Source organism: Phyllobates terribilis, unplaced genomic scaffold (genome assembly GCF_046119375.1).
Source record: "Phyllobates terribilis strain yellow unplaced genomic scaffold, ASM4611937v1 Scaffold_13__5_contigs__length_258822181, whole genome shotgun sequence".
Classification (NCBI taxonomy): domain Eukaryota; kingdom Metazoa; phylum Chordata; class Amphibia; order Anura; family Dendrobatidae; genus Phyllobates; species Phyllobates terribilis.
Genome location: NW_027362773.1, coordinates 172,503,378 through 172,523,782, shown reverse-complemented (window position 1 = coordinate 172,523,782; position 20,405 = coordinate 172,503,378). Strand labels below are relative to the sequence as shown.

The window sequence follows — 20,405 nt, the reverse complement described above, 5'->3', positions numbered from 1 at the left end:
AGTCCAAGTGGGACCGCAAATGTCTCTTCCTGAAGATCAAACCTTTTTTATTTTCGAGTCGGCAGGTGGTCTTCGGAGGGGATTTCAACAATGTCACGAGATCCTGTGATAGAGGAGGTTCCGGAGACCGGCTGGCTTATGACTGCGTCGCGTTAAACAGGATAGTGAGTGAGGCTCGCCTGGTGGATGTCCACATCCGGCACAACCTGGGCGACACGGGATTCACCTTTTTTAGAGGTAGTCAGTGCAGGTCTAGGCTAGACAGGTTTTATTTGAAGGAGGAGGCCGTCTCTTCACCGTTGTTGGTTGTAGAGGTGGAGTTCTCCGATCACTGTTTGATTATGTTTTCTCTGAACGTTACATAGACTCCTCGGATGGGAAGAGGTTATTGGAAGCTGAATTCATCACTCCTTGAGGAAGAAGCTGTAAGACGGTCTTTTGAGGAATTCTTTCAGAGCCAGGTACCATTGCTGGGCCTAAGTAACACTAAGTCAGAGTGGTGGGAGATGTTCAAACATCGGGTGGCGAGATTCTTCCAGCAGCTCTCGAACCTCAGAAGCCTGAACAGAGATCGCCTGTATCAGAGCCTGAGGAGGAAACTCGAGCATCTTGTCTCGACTTGAGGTAGCCGCGAGGAGATCTCCAGAGTGAAGTCCTTGCTGAAGAGGTGTCAGTACGATAGGCACGCATCTTTGGTTTTCGAGAGGGACTACGGGAAGTACTGCTCGCCCGACCCTTACAGAAACTGTAAGATGTCAGTGAATAGTAAGATAGTGACGGGGCTGGTGGACAGTACGGGGTCCCTGAGAAGGTCCAGATCAGGGATCTTGGAGGTCGTCACTTCCTACTACTCGCACCTCTTGGGAAGGAGGGAGCTTGATCGTGACGGGATGTCGGCTTTCCTGGCTGAATCTGTTCCTGAGCCAGGGGCTGACCTCTCGCTGGGCGATTTGGCAGAAGCGATCAAAGAAGAGGAAGTGAGACTGGCGATCGATGGGCTCAGGCCCAAAAAGTCGCCAGGTCCGGATGGCTTAACATCTGAGTTCTTTAGGACCTTTAGGGACTCTTTGGTCCCCCTCTTGACTCAGGTGTTTAACGAGTGTCTCTCCTCGGGCACTCTGCTGAGATCATTAAGGAGGTCAGCTTTGATCATTTTGTCAAAGGGTAAGGATCCGTCACGCATTGAGAACTGGCGTCCCATAGCACTTCTCAATGTGGACAGGAAGATTTTGGCTAAGATACTTTTCAACAGGCTGGTGAAGTTTGCACCCTGGCTCCTTTCGGAGGTTCAGCACTGTTGCGTTCCTGGCCGTAGCACTTTTAGTGCTGTTCTAGGTGTCCGAGAGGCTGTGGAGCAAGGCAGGGCGTGCCTCTGGAAGGGGTTCTTGCTGACCCTGGATCAGGCAAAAGCCTTTGATCGGGTTAACCACGAGTACCTCTGGTCCATTCTTTTGAGGTTTGGTCTGCCTGGAGGGTTTGTGGACTGGCTTAAGACCTTGTATGCAGGGGCTGAGACTTTCCCTCTGGTGAATGGGTGGATCTGACGACCTTTCGGGTTAGGATCCGGTGTCTGTCAGGGCTGTCCTCTTAGCCCTTTGCTTTACGTGTTTGCGATCGATCCCTTCCTCAGAAGGATCGATTGTGGACCATTGGCGGGGGTGCGGATGGGCGGGGCGGCGCCGGAGGCTATCCTGAGGGTGGTGGCCTACGCGGACGATGTCACCGTCTTTGTTTCTTCGCAAGAGGAGGCAGCGGCGGTGATGTCAGAAGTGGAGCGCTACTCTGAGGCATCCGAGTCCAAGGTCAACCAGGATAAGTGTGAGAGTCTCTGGCTGGGAGGCGGAGATCCCGGGTTTGATCTTCCGGACACCCTCCCCGAACCCCAAGAACATGCCAAAGTCCTGGGCATCGAATTCGGCCAGGGTGATTACCCCACGAAAAACTGGGAAGGCAGAATCAAAGGTGTCGCCCAAAGAGTGGACCAATGGAGGGGTTGGTCTTTGACCCTGAGGGAAAGGGTTGGCCTGTGCAAAGCTTTCCTGCTCCCCTTGCTCATCTACCTGGGCAGCGTCTGTGTCTTGCCAGAGCCTCTCTGGACACGGGTCTACAGTCTGTTCTTCCAGATGTTATGGGGGAACAGACTGAACCTAGTCAAGCGGGAGGTCACTTACCGCACGAGGAGACTAGGGGGTTTGAATATGGTGAACCCCGTGGTGTTCCTAGTGAACACTTTCTTGAAGGTGAACGTGGCAAACCTCTGGAAAGAGAGGGCTCCTCCGTGGGTATTCTCCTGCAAGGGATGGTTTCAGCCTTTCTTCCAGGAATGGGAGACAGGGGGAAGATTGAAGGATCTTCGCACACCACACGGGCATCTCCCGGCTTATGTTACCCCGGTTCTGAAAATGATCCGCCGGTGGGGTCTGGGAATGTGGGAGGTGAGGTCCCTCCCGAGGAAACTCCTCGATATGAGGGTCTTGCTTTCTCATTTTCAGAGTCCATTGGCCCTCAAAGACTGCCCAAGTCGGGATCTGGAGGTTGGGTTGAGTTTGTTAAATTCTACCAGGATCCCCGAGAAGTACTGGGACTTGACTTGGCGCTGCTTCCATGGTAAGCTGTATGTGAGGGACAATTTGAAGTACAGGAGCTCCGAGGACAGGAATTGCCCCCGTGAGGCTTGTGCTAACGTGCTGGAAAGCATGGAGCACTTCCTGCTTCATTGTCCCTTTAATGCAGAGGTGTACAACAGGGTGGGGGCTTCCATTGGTTGGCCGCGGCTGGCTACTCTGTCCTACGCCGGGTGGGCCTATGGAGCGTTCGGAGACCTTGGGAGAAGGGACCGAGACACTTTATTCATAGTCAGCGCAGTGGTCAGATATTTCACGTGGAACGCACGAGTTTTAGTCTCGACGCAGAGTAAAATCCTCCATGTAGATGAAGTCTGTAGGAACATCCTAGGTGACCTGGTGAAGGTACGTTCTCTGGAGTATGAAGGACTGGGTGCCCGGAGGGCGGCCCGTCTCTGGAGGGGCTTTTCCTTCAGGGTGCCTTAGTCCGGTAGTACTCCTATATCCTGGTGGTGGGCTGATGTCTTTCCACCCTAGATTTTTGTTTTGTATTTCTGTCTCCTGAATAGAAGGTTTGCCGGCATCGATCTTGAGCCTTGGATGGTGAGTGTGTAGGTTGTGTTCTGTATATATTGTATATAATGTATAATAGGGGGTTTTAGTTAGGTTGGGTGGGGGATTTGGGGGGGGGTTCTTCATCAGCGGTGATAAGAGGACTGATCTGGCCTGGTCCAGGCCCCGCCTGGGGAAAAACTTTGGGGTCTGATCCTAGCTCGGAGTAATCCTGAACTTTGTGGCCAGAGCTGGATCAGGGGTGGCGGGATAGTTAGTGTAGGGCTGTGTTTTATATATATATTAAAAAATTACAAAATAAAAAAAAGGTTTAAAATTGTTCATGTCACTATTGTATATATTGTTATTTTTGGTTTTCTGTGGTGTGAATGAGCTGCGGTAAGGGGGTGACTAAGGTCAGGCAGTGGGACCAGTAGGTTAGTGTTAGTTCCCGGTTGTATATACGTTATATTAGGTTTAGTGTTTTATTGTATATAATCTTGTATATAGGACGGTGTTTTATGTGTATATAGGACGGTGTGAGCGTTGTGTGGGATTGTATATAGTAGTATGAATGAAGCTGGGCCGGGGGTCTTATAGGTTTTATAATAGTTATTTCTTCTCTATGTATATATTCCTGGGGGGATTTTGTTCTTTCTCTGTAGGTCGGATCTTCTATTTTCTGTGATTTGTGTCGGGTTTTTGTTGTCTTGTTCTTATGTTTTGTGTCCTGTAATGTTTTCTTCTATAAATAAAAAAGACCTACAGTCTATTACTCCCTGGTATCAGCCATTACTGGGGGAGGGGACTGTGTGAATGTGTAATTTCCTCTCCAGTATTTTCGCTCTTCAGATCTGACATTATTGGGGACTGATTTTGCATCCTGACAGTTATATGGTGGTCCCCGGTTATTATCGGTGGGGGGGGTGCAGCTGTCAATGTCTTTGGTTATAATGTTGTATTTTTCACAGAGAAAATAATGTCAGTAACGACGAGGAGCAAGAACTGCTGCAGAGACTGAAGGAAATCACCCGGGTCATGAAGGAAGGAAAGATCCTGGACGGCATCTCGCCCGAGCAAGAAGCTGAGGAGGCTCCGTACATGGAGGAATGGGAAGGTGAGGGCGAGAGTGAATCTGGAAACAGTCAGCAAGGGCGAGAGTGAATCTGGAAACAGTCAGCAAGGGCGAGAGTGAATCTGGAAACAGTCAGCAAGGGCGAGAGTGAATCTGGAAACAGTCAGTAAGGGCGAGAGTGAATCTGGAAACAGTCAGCAAGGGCGAGAGTGAATCTGGAAACAGTCAGTAAGGGCGAGAGTGAATCTGGAAACAGTCAGCAAGGGCGAGAGTGAATCTGGAAACAGTCAGCAAGGGCGAGAGTGAATCTGGAAACAGTCAGCAAGGGCGAGAGTGAATCTGGAAACAGTCAGCAAGGGCGAGAGTGAATCTGGAAACAGTCAGCAAGGGCGAGAGTAAATCTGGAAACAGTCAGCAAGGGCGAGAGTGAATCTGGAAACAGTCAGTAAGGGCGAGAGTGAATCTGGAAACAGTCAGCAAGGGCGAGAGTGAATCTGGAAACAGTCAGCAAGGGCGAGAGTGAATCTGGAAACAGTCAGCAAGGGCGAGAGTGAATCTGGAAACAGTCAGCAAGGGCGAGAGTGAATCTGGAAACAGTCAGCAAGGGCGAGAGTGAATCTGGAAACAGTCAGCAAGGGCGAGAGTGAATCTGGAAACAGTCAGCAAGGGTGAGAGTGAATCTGGAAACAGTCAGCAAGGGCGAGAGTGAATCTGGAAACAGTCAGCAAGGGCGAGAGTGAATCTGGAAACAGTCAGCAAGGGTGAGAGTGAATCTGGAAACAGTCAGCAAGGGCGAGAGTGAATCTGGAAACAGTCAGCAAGGGCGAGAGTGAATCTGGAAACAGTCAGCAAGGGCGAGAGTGAATCTGGAAACAGTCAGCAAGGGCGAGAGTGAATCTGGAAACAGTCAGCAAGGGCGAGAGTGAATCTGGAAACAGTCAGCAAGGGCGAGAGTGAATCTGGAAACAGTCAGCAAGGGCGAGAGTGAATCTGGAAACAGTCAGCAAGGGCGAGAGTGAATCTGGAAACAGTCAGCAAGGGCGAGAGTGAATCTGGAAACAGTCAGCAAGGGCGAGAGTGAATCTGGAAACAGTCAGCAAGGGCGAGAGTGAATCTGGAAACAGTCAGCAAGGGCGAGAGTGAATCTGGAAACAGTCAGCAAGGGCGAGAGTGAATCTGGAAACAGTCAGCAAGGGCGAGAGTGAATCTGGAAACAGTCAGCAAGGGCGAGAGTGAATCTGGAAACAGTCAGCAAGGGCGAGAGTGAATCTGGAAACAGTCAGCAAGGGCGAGAGTGAATCTGGAAACAGTCAGCAAGGGCGAGAGTGAATCTGGAAACAGTCAGCAAGGGCGAGAGTGAATCTGGAAACAGTCAGCAAGGGCGAGAGTGAATCTGGAAACAGTCAGCAAGGGCGAGAGTGAATCTGGAAACAGTCAGCAAGGGCGAGAGTGAATCTGGAAACAGTCAGCAAGGGCGAGAGTGAATCTGGAAACAGTCAGCAAGGGCGAGAGTGAATCTGGAAACAGTCAGCAAGGGCGAGAGTGAATCTGGAAACAGTCAGCAAGGGCGAGAGTGAATCTGGAAACAGTCAGCAAGGGCGAGAGTGAATCTGGAAACAGTCAGCAAGGGCGAGAGTGAATCTGGAAACAGTCAGCAAGGGCGAGAGTGAATCTGGAAACAGTCAGCAAGGGCGAGAGTGAATCTGGAAACAGTCAGCAAGGGCGAGAGTGAATCTGGAAACAGTCAGCAAGGGCGAGAGTGAATCTGGAAACAGTCAGCAAGGGCGAGAGTGAATCTGGAAACAGTCAGCAAGGGCGAGAGTGAATCTGGAAACAGTCAGCAAGGGCGAGAGTGAATCTGGAAACAGTCAGCAAGGGCGAGAGTGAATCTGGAAACAGTCAGCAAGGGCGAGATTGAATCTGGAAACAGTCAGCAAGGGCGAGAGTGAATCTGGAAACAGTCAGCAAGGGCGAGAGTGAATCTGGAAACAGTCAGCAAGGGCGAGAGTGAATCTGGAAACAGTCAGCAAGGGCGAGAGTGAATCTGGAAACAGTCAGCAAGGGCGAGAGTAAATCTGGAAACAGTCAGCAAGGGCGAGAGTGAATCTGGAAACAGTCAGCAAGGGCGAGAGTGAATCTGGAAACAGTCAGCAAGGGCGAGAGTAAATCTAGAAACAGTCAGCAAGGGCGAGAGTGAATCTGGAAACAGTCAGCAAGGGCGAGAGTGAATCTGGAAACAGTCAGCAAGGGCGAGAGTGAATCTGGAAACAGTCAGCAAGGGCGAGAGTGAATCTGGAAACAGTCAGCAAGGGCGAGAGTGAATCTGGAAACAGTCAGCAAGGGCGAGAGTGAATCTGGAAACAGTCAGCAAGGGTGAGAGTGAATCTGGAAACAGTCAGCATGCCATCATTAATGTCAGTAATATTAACCATTCTTTGTCATAGTTGTCATTGGGATTTATAGGGGCACTCTGCCCCTATATGGTGACTGCAACTCTCTAGGATAAGACATGATGTAACAACAGAATAGTGACCGCAGCTCTGGAGGTGAATGGAGGATAAGACATTAAGTAACAGCAGAATAGTGACCGCAGCTCTGGAGGATATGATGTGACTGGAGGATAGGACCTGATGTAACAACAGAATAGTGACTGCAGCTCTGGAGGTGACTGGAGGATAAGACCTGATGTAACAGCAGAATAGTGACAGCAGCTCTGGAGGTGACTGGAGCATAAGACACAACGTAACAGCAGAATAGTGACTGCAGCTCTGGAGGTGACTGAAGCATAAGACACAATGTAACAGCAGAATAGTGAGTGCAGCTCTGGAGGTGACTGGAGGATAAGACACGATGTAACAGCAGAATAGTGACTGCAGCTCTGGAGGGGACTGGAGGATAAGACACGATGTAACAGCAGAATAGTGAGTGCAGCTCTGGAGGTGACTGGAGGATAAAACACAATGTAACAGCAGAATAGTGAGTGCAGCTCTGGAGGTGACTGGAGGATAAAACACAATGTAACAGCAGAATAGTGAGTGCAGCTCTGGAGGTGACTGGAGGATAAAACACAATGTAACAGCAGAATAGTGAGTGCAGCTCTGGAGATGACTGAGACCTGATAGTTTTCATGTGTACGTTGTAGCCACGTGGAGGGGCCGCACACCAATAGTCGTGACCACACTGCACTTGTCTCTGTACTGGGATATTGACTGCACTGGTTTTACTTTGGGGGATTTCACTCGATGAGGTGTTGGGTTTGGATATGAGAAGAATCAGTACATTGGGCGGCAGCTTATATTGTGCCAATTGGAGTGCGGCTCCCCCCAGTGACTACATGACACCGATGTGGAGCAATGTGTTCTGCTCTATGGCAATGAGCCCCACGTTTTAAAAGTCTTGATCACTTCTCGTACCGCCCCTTCTGAATCCCTATGTTTCATCCTCAGTAGAATATTAACACCAATACTCCCCTCCGGTGCCAGCGCTCTCGCCGTGTCAGCACTGGCTCTCCTGGGGCTCACGTGACATTATGTCAGGCAATCCCTGCAGCCAATCAGCACTTGCGTGTCTCTCCTCTACTTCAGACATAACTGGCATCTGGAAGAATTGGGAGCTACTGATGTTCTGACTTCTTCCGGATATCTGATTTGTCCGAAAGCAGCTGCTGATAGGCAATCCCTGCAGCCAGACATAATGCTACGTGAGCCCTGGGTGAGCCTGTGCTGACACTACGAGAGCGCTGGCACTGGAGGGGAGTATAGGTGTTATTATTTTACTGAGAATGTAATATAGGGATTCAGAAGGGGCTGTACAAGTAGTGGAGGACCCCTTTAATCATGCAATAACTGGCGGCAGTGCAGCTTGCACCGCGGCTGTCTGCAGAGCAGATTTCCGTCCTTGCGGAGCGCTGCTCTGGACATTGTTACAATGTTGCACTCCAATTTTTTTTCTTGTCACAGGTTACCCAGAAGAGACATATCCAGTTTACGACACGTCCGAGGACAAGAAGAGACCCAGCACGATTCTGGTGGACCCGTCGCTGCTGGACCAGCCCTCGGCAGAGGAGATAGCCGAGCAGATGGAATTCATGGAAGATTATAATCGTTACTACACGGAGGACCCCGCGGAGGATGGGAGTATAGAGGTGACGCTGTACGAACCCTGTGATGACCCCCAGCACTGCCCTGTCCTCAGACCGGAGGACGAGGAGATGTGCACCGAGGAGCCGAGTGATGATGATGATGATGACCCCGCCATTATAGCGGAGAACGCCGGCTTCAGCTCCGACACAGATAGTGACGGGGAGCGGAGACCGGAAGCTTCGGGGACACATCCTGCTGTGGAAACAGTCAGCAATTCCGTCAGTGACGAGGCGCAGTCTCTGCGAAAGAGGAGCAAAAAGACCCCGGATTGCTAAACACCCAAACTGTGCTGGGAGATGAGATACTGTGGAAGTGGGGCGACCAAGGAGCGACCAGAGGTGCCCCCGACACCGAACGTGGGACACACGCCACAGTGCGCAGTACAGGGTTTATATAGCAAAAGTATTCACACTTATCTAACATCATCATAGTCACACTGTGCTGCAAAGAAATCGCAGGACCCCCGGACACAGAGACAGCGCTCCGCCACATGTCGCATGGTTATTACTGTCCTCCATATTGAAAAAACACAAAGATCCAAATTCTCTCAACAGATGCATGATACAAATCTGCAGCCACCACTAGGGGGAGCTCCCTGTATACAGAGATACATGATAAGATCCTGTCTGCAGCCTCCACTAGAGGGAGCTCCCTGTATACAGAGATACATGATAAGATCCTGTCTGCAGCCACCACTAGGGGGAGCTCCCTGTATACAGCGATACATGATAAGATCCTGTCTGCAGCCACCACTAGGGGGAGCTCCCTGTATACAGAGATACATGATAAGATTCTGTCTGCAGCCACCACTAGGTGGAGCTCCCTGTATACAGCGATACATGATAAGATCCTGTCTGCAGCCACCACTAGGGGGAGCTCCTTGTATACAACAAGCGACACGCAGGTGCAGATGGAAGCTACACATTAATTCTGCTTGCATGTAACCATGGAGTCATATACAGTGGGTACGGAAAGTATTCAGACCTCTTTACATTTTTCACTCTTTGTTTCATTGCAGCCATTTGGTAAATTCTATAAAGTTAATTTTCTTCTCCTTACAGTCCACTCTGTTCCCATCTGGACTGAAAAAAAAACAAATGTAGAAATTTTTGCAAATTTATTTCAAAAGAAAACCTGAAATATCCCATGGTCATAAGTCTTCAGCCCCTTTGCTCAGTATTGAGTAGAAGCCCCCTTTTGAGCTAGTACAGCCATGAGTCTTCTGGGGAATGATGCAACAGGTTTTTCACCCCTGGATTTGGGGATCCTCGGCCATTCCTCCTTGCAGATCCTCTCCAGTTCCGTCAGGTTGGATGGTGAACGTTGGTAGACAGCCATTTTCAGGTCTCTCCAGAGATGATCAATTGGGTTTAGGTCAGGGCTCTGGCTGGGCCGGTCAAGAATGGTCACAGAGTTGTTCTGAAGCCTCTCCTTTGTTATTTTAGCTGTGTGCTTAGGGTCATTGTCTTGTTGGAAGGTGAACCTTCGGCTAAGTCTGAGGTCCAGAGCACTCTGGAAGAGGTTTTCATCCAGGATATCTCTGTACTTGGCCGCATTCATGTTTCCTTCAATTGCAACCAGTCGTCCTGTCCCTGCAGCTGAAAAACACCCCCATAGCATGATGCTGCCTCCACCATGTTTCACTGTTGGGATTGTATTGGGCAGGTGATGAGCAGTGCCTGGTTTTCTCCACACATACCGCTTAGAATTATCACCAACAAGTTCTATCTTCGTCTCATCAGACCAGAGAATCTTATTTCTCATAGTCTGGGAGTCCTTCATGTGATTTTGAGCAAACTCTATGTGGGCTTTCATATGTCTTGCACTGAGGAGAAGCTTCCATCGGGCCACTCTGCCATAAAGGCCCGACTGGTGGAGGGCTGCAGTGATAGTTGACTTTGTGGAACTTTCACCCATCTCCCTACTGCATCTCTGGAGCTCAGCCACAGTGATCTTGGGGTTCTTCTTTATCTGTCTCACCAAGGCTCTTCTCCCACGATTGCTCAGTTTGGCTGGACGGCCAGGTCTAGGAAGACTTCTGGTGGTCCCAAACTTCTTCCATTTAAGGATTATGGAGGCCACTGTGCTCTTAGGACCCTTGAGTAATGCAGAAATTCTTTTATAACCTTGGCCAGATCTGTGCCTTGCCACAATCCTGTCTCTGAGCTCCTTGGGCAGTTCCTTTGAGCTGATGATTCTCATTTGGTCTGACATGCACTGTGAGCTGTGAGGTCTTATATAGACAGGTGTGCGCCTTTCCAAATCAAGTCCTATCAGTTTAATTAAACACAGCTGGACTCCAATGAAGGAGTAGAACCATCTCAAGGAGGATCACAAGGAAATGGACAGCATGTGACTTAAACATGAGTGTCTGAGCAAAGGGTCTGAATGCTTATGACCATGTGACATTTCAGTTTCTCTTTTTTAATAAATTTGCAAAAATGTCTACATTTCTGTTTTTATTCAGTCCAGATGGGGCAGAGTGCACTTTAATGAGAACAAAGATGAACTTGTTTTTTAATTCACACTACTTGCTATTGTGTTATTTTACATTTTTGGATACACCGATACAATAAAAATCAATTGCAAAATATTCCTGCACCCCCACCACTATTATATAATGAAACATTCATACTGGGGGTCTCAATTTTTCATCTCTGCTTGCTGTCAGTGAATTAGAATATTATTGTTTACATCATGAGGCTGAAGGTTGCCATGATCTATTTCCATTTACACAGCGGAGGAATTGTTAATCTGGTTAAATGTTTTTGTATTCTCTTCCGGGACTTCTGTTCTTACGTTGTATCAAGCCCATCAGCTGTGCGAGCCTCATTGTGCGCCGCACCACAAATCTTACTCCAGTCAAGGATTGGAGTAAGATTTGTGGCATAAATAATGGCATAAGGAACACCGCTGCTCATCATGAACATCATTAATCACAACCACTGCACTTGGACTTATGTCACCGCCATACAGGGACCATATCATGGCGATATCAACTCTGCAGTTCACATACAGCAGGTGAAATAAGTATTGGACACGTCACCAATGTTCTCAGTAAATCTACTGGTAAAGGTGCTATTGACATGAGATTCTCCCCAGGTGTCGGTAACAACCCGTCCGATCCACACAGGAAAGAAATCCCCATAGATCCATAAATGATGTGTAATAATGAGAGATGACACCGGGAGACGCACTGATCACATTACTGACATGTAATTGATACTTTGTATAAAAGCCTTTGCTGGTGATGAAGCTCCACGATTCCTCCTGTATGGAGAAACTAGTCGCAGGCATTGCTCAGGTGGGATTTTGGCCCTTTCTTCCACACAAACACTCGTCACATCCTGAAGCTTCTGTGGCTCCTTCTATGATCTCCGAGCTTTCGTTCCTTCCATATATTTTCTCGTGGATTCAGGTCCGGTGATCGGCTCGGCCGTTCTAGCAGATTTATTTTCTGACACCAGTTGATACTTTCCTCGGCCGTGTGTTTGGGATCACTGTCCTGCTGAAATGTCCACCCTCGCTTCATCGTCATCATCCTGGTAGATGGCAGCAAACTTTTATCCAGAATATCTCGGTACATTTGTCGGTTCATCCTTCCTTAAATTATATGATGTTAGCCAGTGCTTGAAAACCAGCCTCACACCATGATGTTCCACTTCACTGTCGGTATGGTGTTTTTGGGGTGATATGTAGTTGCCTTTTGGCCCCCAGACATGGTGTGTATTATGGCATCCGAAGAGCTCAATGTTGGTCTCATCTGACGAGACTATATTCTCCCAGCATTTCACAGGCTTGTCTAAATGTTATGACGCAAACTGTAAACGTGAGCGTGCATACAGGCCATGGAGGTTGTGTGGTGAGCGTGCATACAGGCCATGGAGGTTGTGTGGTGAGCGTGCATACAGGCCATGGAGGTTGTGTGGTGGACGTGCATACAGGCCATGGAGGTTGTGTGGTGAGCGTGCATACAGGTCATGGAGGTTGTGTGGTGAGCGTGCATACAGGCCATGGAGGTTGTGTGGTGAGCGTGCATACAGGCCATGGAGGTTGTGAGGTGATCGTGCATACAGGCCATGGAGGTTGTGTGGTGAGCGTGCATACAGGTCATGGAGGTTGTGTGGTGAGCGTGCATACAGGTCATGGAGGTTGTGTGGTGAGCGTGCATACAGGCCATGGAGGCTGTGTGGTGAGCGTGCATACAGGCCATGGAGGCTGTGTGGTGAGCGTGCATACAGGTCATGGAGGTTGTGTGGTGAGCGTGCATACAGGCCATGGAGGTTGTGTGGTGAGCGTGTATACAGGCCATGGAGGTTGTGTGGTGAGCGTGCATACAGGCCATGGAGGTTGTGTGGTGAGCGTGCATACAGGCCATAGAGGGTGTGTGCTGAGCGTGCATACAGTTCATGGAGGTTGTGTGGTGAGCGTGTATACAGGTCATGGAGGTTGTGTGGTGAGCGTGCATACAGGCCATGGAGGTTGTGTGGTGAGCGTGCATACAGGCCATGGAGGCTGTGTGGTGAGCGTGCATACAGGCCATGGAGGCTGTGTGGTGAGCGTGCATACAGGTCATGGAGGTTGTGTGGTGAGCGTGCATACAGGCCATGGAGGTTGTGTGGTGAGCGTGCATACAGGCCATAGAGGGTGTGTGGTGAGCGTGCATACAGGTCATGGAGGTTGTGTGGTAAGCGTGTATACAGGTCATGAAGGTTGTGTGGTGAGCGTGCATACAGGCCATGGAGGTTGTGTGGTGAGCGTGCATACAGGTCATGGAGGTTGTGTGGTGAGCGTGTATACAGGTCATGAAGGTTGTGTGGAGAGCGTGCATACAGGTCATGGAGGTTGTGTGGTGAGCGTGTATACAGGCCATGGAGGTTGTGTGGTAAGCGTGCATACAGGCCATGGAGTTTGTGTGGTGAGCGTGCATACAGGCCATGGAGGTTGTGTGGTGAGCGTGTATACAGGTCATGAAGGTTGTGTGGTGAGCGTGTATACAGGTCATGAAGGTTGTGTGGTGAGCGTGCATACAGGCCATGGAGGTTATGTGGTGAGCGTGCATACAGGCCATGGAGGTTGTGTGGTGAGCGTGTATACAGGTCATGAAGGTTGTGTGGTGAGCGTGCATACAGGCCATGGAGGTTGTGTGGTGAGCGTGCATACAGGCCATGGAGGTTGTGTGGTGAGCGTGCATACAGGTCATGGAGGTTGTGTGGTGAGCTTGCATACAGGTCATGAAGGTTGTGTGGTGAGCGTGCATGCAGGCCATGGAGGTTGTATGGTGAGCGTGCATACAGGCCATGGAGGTTGTGTGGTGAGCGTGCATACAGGCCATGGAGGTTGTGTGGTGAGCGTGCATACAGGCCATGGAGGTTGTGTGGTGAGCTTGCATACAGGTCATGAAGGTTGTGTGGTGAGCGTGCATGCAGGCCATGGAGGTTGTATGGTGAGCGTGCATACAGGCCATGGAGGTTGTGTGGTGAGCGTGCATACAGGCCATGGAGGTTGTGTGGTGAGCGTGCATACAGGCCATGGAGGTTGTGTGGTGAGCGTGCATACAGGCCATGGAGGTTGTGTGGTGAGCATACATACAGGCCATGCAGGTTGCGTGGTGAGCGTGCATACAGGCCATGGAGGTTGTGTGGTGAGCGTGCATACAGGTCATGGAGGTTGTGTGTTGAGCGTGCATACAGGCCATGGAGTTTGTGTGGTGAGCGTGCATACAGGCCATGGAGGTTGTGTGGTGAGCGTGCATACAGGTCATGGAGGTTGTGTGGTGAGCGTGCATACAGGCCATGGAGGTTGTGTGGTGAGCGTGCATACAGGCCATGGAGTTTGTGTGGTGAGCGTGCATACAGGCCATGGAGGTTGTGTGGTGAGCGTGCATACAGGCCATGGAGTTTGTGTGGTGAGCGTGCATACAGGCCATGGAGGTTGTGTGGTGAGCGTGTATACAGGCCATGGAGGTTGTGTGGTGAGCGTGCCTACAGGTCATGGAGGTTGTGTGGTGAGCGTGTATACAGGCCATGGAGGTTGTGTGGTGAGCGTACATACAGGTCATGGAGGTTGTGTGGTGAGCATACATACAGGCCATGCAGGTTGCGTGGTGAGCGTGCATACAGGCCATGGAGTTTGTGTGGTGAGCGTGCATACAGGCCATGGAGGTTGTGTGGTGAGCGTGTATACAGGCCATGGAGGTTGTGTGGTGAGCGTGCATACAGGCCATGGAGTTTGTGTGGTGAGCGTGCATACAGGTCATGGAGGTTGTGTGGTGAGCATACATACAGGCCATGCAGGTTGCGTGGTGAGCGTGCATACAGGCCATGGAGTTTGTGTGGTGAGCGTGCATACAGGCCATGGAGGTTGTGTGGTGAGCGTGTATACAGGCCATGGAGGTTGTGTGGTGAGCGTGCATACAGGCCATGGAGTTTGTGTGGTGAGCGTGCATACAGGCCATGGAGGTTGTGTGGTGAGCGTGTATACAGGCCATGGAGGTTGTGTGGTGAGCGTGCCTACAGGTCATGGAGGTTGTGTGGTGAGCGTGCATACAGGCCATGCAGGTTGCGTGGTGAGCGTGCATACAGGCCATGGAGGTTGTGTGGTGAGCGTGCATACAGGACATGGAGGTTGTGTGTTGAGCGTGTATACAGGCCATGGAGGTTGTGTGGTGAGCGTGCATACAGGTCATGGAGGTTGTGTGGTGAGCGTGTATACAGGCCATGGAGGTTGTGTGGTGAGCGTGCATACAGGTCATGGAGGTTGTGTGGTGAGCGTGCATACAGGCCATGGAGGTTGTGTGGTGAGCGTGCATACAGGTCATGAAGGTTGTGTGGTGAGCGTGCATACAGGCCATGGAAGTTGTGTGGTGAGCGTGCATACAGGCCATGGAGGTTGTGTGGTGAGCGTGCATACAGGCCATGGAGGTTGTGTGGTGAGCGTGCATACAGGCCGTGGAGGTTGTGTGGTGAGCGTGCATACAGGCTGTGGAGGTTGTGTGGTGAGCGTGCATACAGGCCATGGAGGTTGTGTGGTGAGCGTGCATACAGGCCGTGGAGGTTGTGTGGTGAGCGTGCATACAGGCCATGGAGGTTGTGTGGTGAGCGTGCATACAGGCCATGGAGGTTGTGTGGTGAGCGTGCATACAGGCTGTGGAGGTTGTGTGGTGAGCGTGCATACAGGCAATGGAGGTTGTGTGGTGAGCGTGCATACAGGCCATGGAGGTTGTGTGGTGAGCGTGCATACAGGCCATGGAGGTTGTGTGGAGAGCGTGCATACAGGCCATGGAGGTTGTGTGGTGAGCGTGCATACAGGCCATGGAGGTTGTGTGGTGAGCGTGCATACAGGCTGTGGAGGTTGTGTGGTGAGCGTACATACAGGCCATGGAGGTTGTGTGGAGAGCGTACATACAGGCCATGGAGGTTGTGTGGTGAGCGTGCATACAGGCCATGGAGGTTGTGTGGTGAGCGTGCATACAGGCCATGGAGGTTGTGTGGTGAGCGTGCATACAGGCCATGGAGGTTGTGTGGTGAGCGTGCATACAGGCCATGGAGGTTGTGTGGTGAGCGTGCATACAGGCCATGGAGGTTGTGTGGTGAGCGCGCATACAGGTCATGGAGGTTGTGTGGTGAGCGTGCATACAGGCCATGGAGGTTGTGTGGTGAGCGTGCATACAGGTCATGGAGGTTGTGTGGTGAGCGTCCATACAGGTCATGGAGGTTGTGTGGTGAGCGTGCATACAGGCCATGGAGGCTGTGTGGTAAGCGTGCATACAGGCCATGGAGGTTGTGTGGTGAGCGTGCATACAGGCCATGGAGGTTGCGTGGTGAGCGTGCATACAGGCCATGGAGGTTGTGTGGTGAGCGTGCATACAGGCCATGGAGGTTGTGTGGTGAGCGTGCATACAGGCCATGGAGGCTGTGTGGTGAGCGTTCATACAGGCCATGGAGGTTGTGTGGTGAGCGTGCATACAGGCCATAGAGGGTGTGTGGTGAGCGTACATATAGGTCATGGCGATTGTGTGGTGAGCGTCCATACAGGCCATGGACGTTGTGTGGTGAGCGTGCATACAGGCCATGGAGGTTGTGTGGTGAGCGTGCATACAGGCCATGGAGGTTGTGTGGTGAGCGTGCATACAGGTCATGGAGGTTGTGTGGTGAGCGTGCATACAGGCCATGGAAGTTGTATGGTGAGCGTGCATACAGGCCATGGAGGTTGTGTGGTGAGCGTGCATACAGGCCATGGAGGTTGTGTGGTGAGCGTGCATACAGGCCATGGAGGTTGTGTGGTGAGCGTGCATACAGGCCATTGAGGTTGTGTGGTGAGCTTGCATACAGGTCATGAAGGTTGTGTGGTGAGCGTGCATGCAGGCCATGGAGGTTGTATGGTGAGCGTGCATACAGGCCATGGAGGTTGTGTGGTGAGCGTGCATACAGGCCATGGAGGTTGTGTGGTGAGCGTGCATACAGGCCATGGAGGTTGTGTGGTGAGCTTGCATACAGGTCATGAAGGTTGTGTGGTGAGCTTGCATACAGGTCATGGAGGTTGTGTGGTGAGCGTGCATACAGGCCATGGAGGTTGTGTGGTGAGCATACATACAGGTCATGGAGGTTGTGTGGTGAGCATACATACAGGCCATGCAGGTTGCGTGGTGAGCGTGCATACAGGCCATGGAGGTTGTATGGTGAGCGTGCATACAGGCCATGGAGGTTGTGTGGTGAGCGTGCATACAGGCCATGGAGGTTGTGTGGTGAGTGTGCATGCAGGCCATGGAGGTTGTATGGTGAGCGTGCATACAGGCCATGGAGGTTGTGTGGTGAGCGTGCATACAGGCCATGGAGGTTGTGTGGTGAGCGTGCATACAGGCCATGGAGGTTGTGTGGTGAGCATACATACAGGTCATGGAGGTTGTGTGGTGAGCATACATACAGGCCATGCAGGTTGCGTGGTGAGCGTGCATACAGGCCATGGAGTTTGCGTGGTGAGCGTGCATACAGGCCATGGAGGTTGTGTGGTGAGCGTGTATACAGGCCATGGAGGTTGTGTGGTGAGCGTGCATACAGGTCATGGAGGTTGTGTGGTGAGCGTGCATACAGGCCATGCAGGTTGCGTGGTGAGCGTGCATACAGGCCATGGAGGTTGTGGGGTGAGCGTGTATACAGGCCATGGAGGTTGTGTGGTGAGCGTGCATACAGGTCATGGAGGTTGTGTGGTGAGCGTGTATACAGGCCATGGAGGTTGTGTGGTGAGCGTGCATACAGGCCATGGAGGTTGTGTGGTGAGCGTGCGTACAGGTCATGAAGGTTGTGTGGTGAGCGTGCATACAGGCCATGGAAGTTGTGTGGTGAGCGTGCATACAGGCCATGGAGGTTGTGTGGTGAGCGTGCATACAGGCCATGGAGGTTGTGTGGTGAGCGTGCATACAGGCCATGGAGGTTGTGTGGTGAGCGTGCATACAGGCCGTGGAGGTTGTGTGGTGAGCGTGCATACAGGCCATGGAGGTTGTGTGGAGAGCGTACATACAGGCCATGGAGGTTGTGTGGTGAGCGTGCATACAGGCCATGGAGATTGTGTGGTGAGCGTGCATACAGGCCATGGAGGTTGTGTGGTGAGCGTGCATACAGGCCATGGAGGTTGTGTGGTGAGCGTGCATACAGGCCATGGAGGTTGTGTGGTGAGCGTGCATACAGGCTGTGGAGGGTGTGTGGTGAGCGTGCATACAGGTCATGGAGGTTGTGTGGTGAGCATGCATACAGGTCATGGAGGTTGTGTGGTGAGCGTGCATACAGGCCATGGAGGTTGTGTGGTGAGCGTGCATACAGGCCATGGAGGCTGTGTGGTGAGCGTTCATACAGGCCATGGAGGTTGTGTGGTGAGCGTGCATACAGGCCATAGAGGGTGTGTGGTGAGCGTACATATAGGTCATGGCGATTGTGTGGTGAGCGTCCATACAGGCCATGGACGTTGTGTGGTGAGCGTGCATACAGGACATGGAGGCTGTGTGGTAAGCGTGCATACAGGCCATGGAGGTTGTGTGGTGAGCGTTCATACAGGTCATGGAGGTTGTGTGGTGAGCGTGCATACAGGTCATGGAGGTTGTGTGGTGAGCGTGCATACAGGCCATGGAGGTTGTGTGGTGAGCGTGCATACAGGTCATGGAGGTTGTGTGGTGAGCGTGCATACAGGCCAGGGAGGTTGTGTGGTGAATGTGCATACAGGCCATGGAGGTTGTGTGGTGAATGTGCATACAGGCCATGGAGGTTGTGTGGTGAGCGTGCATACAGGCCATGGAGGTTGTGTGGTGAGCGTGCATACAGGTCATGGAGGTTGTGTGGTGAGCGTGCATACAGGCCAGGGAGGTTGTGTGGTGAGCGTGCATACAGGCCATGGAGGTTGTGTGGTGAGCGTGCATACAGGCCAGGGAGGTTGTGTGGTGAGCGTGCATACAGGCTGTGGAGGTTGTGTGGTGAGCGTGCATACAGGCCATGGAGGTTGTGTGGTGAGCGTGCATACAGGCCATGGAGGTTGTGTGGTGAGCGTGCATACAGGCCATGGAGGTTGTGTGTTGAGCGTGCATACAGGTCATGCAGGTTGTGTGGTGAGTGTGCATACAGGCCATGGAGGGTGCGGGGTGAGCATGCATACAGGCCATGGAGGTTGTGTGGTGAGCGTGCATACAGGCCATGGAGGTTATGTGGTGAGCGTGCATACAGGCCTTGGAGGATGTGTGGTGAGCGTGCATACAGGTCATGGAGGTTGTGTGGTGAGCGTCCATACAGGCCATGGAAGTTGTGTGTTGAGCGTGCATACAGGCCATGGAGGTTATGTGGTGAGCGTGCATACAGGTCATGGAGGTTGTGTGGTGAGCGTCCATACAGGCCATGGAAGTTGTGTGTTGAGCGCGCATACAGGTCATGGAGGTTGTGTGGTGAGCGTGCATACAGGCCATGGAGGTTGTGTGGTGAGCGTGCATACAGGTCATGGAGGTTGTGTGGTGAGCGTGCATACAGGCCATGGAGGTTGTGTGGTGAGCGTGCATACAGGTCATGGAGGTTGTGTGGTGAGCGTGCATACAGGCCATGGAGGTTGTGTGGTGAGCGTGCATACAGGCCATGGAGGTTGTGTGGTGAGCGTGCATACAGGCCATGGAGGCTGTGTGGTGAGCGTTCATACAGGCCATGGAGGTTGTGTGGTGAGCGTGCATACAGGCCATAGAGGGTGTGTGGTGAGCGTACATACAGGTCATGGCGATTGTGTGGTGAGCGTCCATACAGGCCATGGAGGTTGTGTGGTGAGCGTGCATACAGGCCATAGAGGGTGTGTGGTGAGCGTGCATACAGGACATGGAGGTTGTGTGGTGAGTGTGCATACAGGCCATGGAAGTTGTGTGGTGAGCGTTCATACAGGCCATGGAGGTTGTGTGGTGAGCGTGCATACAGGACATGGAGGTTGCGTGGTGAGCGTGCATACAGGCCATGGAGGTTGTGTGGTGAGCGTGCATACAGGACATGGAGGTTGTGTGGTGAGCGTGCATACAGGACATGGAGGTTGTGTGATGAGCGTGCATACAGGTCATGGAGGTTGTGTGGTGAGCGTGCATACAGGCCATGGAGGTTGTGTGGTGAGCGTGCATACAGGCCATGGAGGTTGTGTGGTGAGCGTGCATACAGGCCATGGAGGTTGTGTGGTGAGCGTGCATACAGGCCATGGAGGTTGTGTGGTGAGCGTACATACAGGTCATGGCGATTGTGTGGTGAGCGTCCATACAGGCCATGGAGGTTGTGTGGTGAGCGTCCATACAGGCCATGGAGGTTGTGTGGTGAGCGTGCATACAGGCCATGGAGGTTGTGTGGTGAGCGTTCATACAGGCCATGGAGGTTGTGTGGTGAGCGTGCATACAGGCCATGGAGGTTGTGTGGTGAATGTGCATACAGGCCATGGAGGTTGTGTGGTGAGCGTGCATACAGGACATGGAGGTTGTGTGGTGAGCGTTCATACAGGCCATGGAGGTTGTGTGGTGAGCGTGCATACAGGCCATGGAGGTTGTGTGGTGAATGTGCGTACAGGCCATGGAGG

General features: G+C 51.7%; 1 protein-coding gene across 2 annotated transcripts in view; it reads left to right on the top strand.

Moving 5' to 3' along the window:
* The window catches only part of RIC3 (RIC3 acetylcholine receptor chaperone), a 100,283-nt gene extending 88,699 nt beyond the window's left edge, over positions 1-11,584 (top strand). For both annotated transcript variants that reach the window (XM_073659071.1, XM_073659072.1), the window contains 2 exons: positions 4,088-4,233; positions 8,151-11,584. In XM_073659071.1, coding sequence (XP_073515172.1) covers positions 4,088-4,233; positions 8,151-8,608 — 604 coding nt within the window. In that variant the 3' untranslated portion in view covers positions 8,609-11,584. The remainder of the gene's footprint in view (positions 1-4,087; positions 4,234-8,150) is intronic.
* The last annotated feature ends 8,821 nt before the right edge of the window (positions 11,585-20,405 follow it).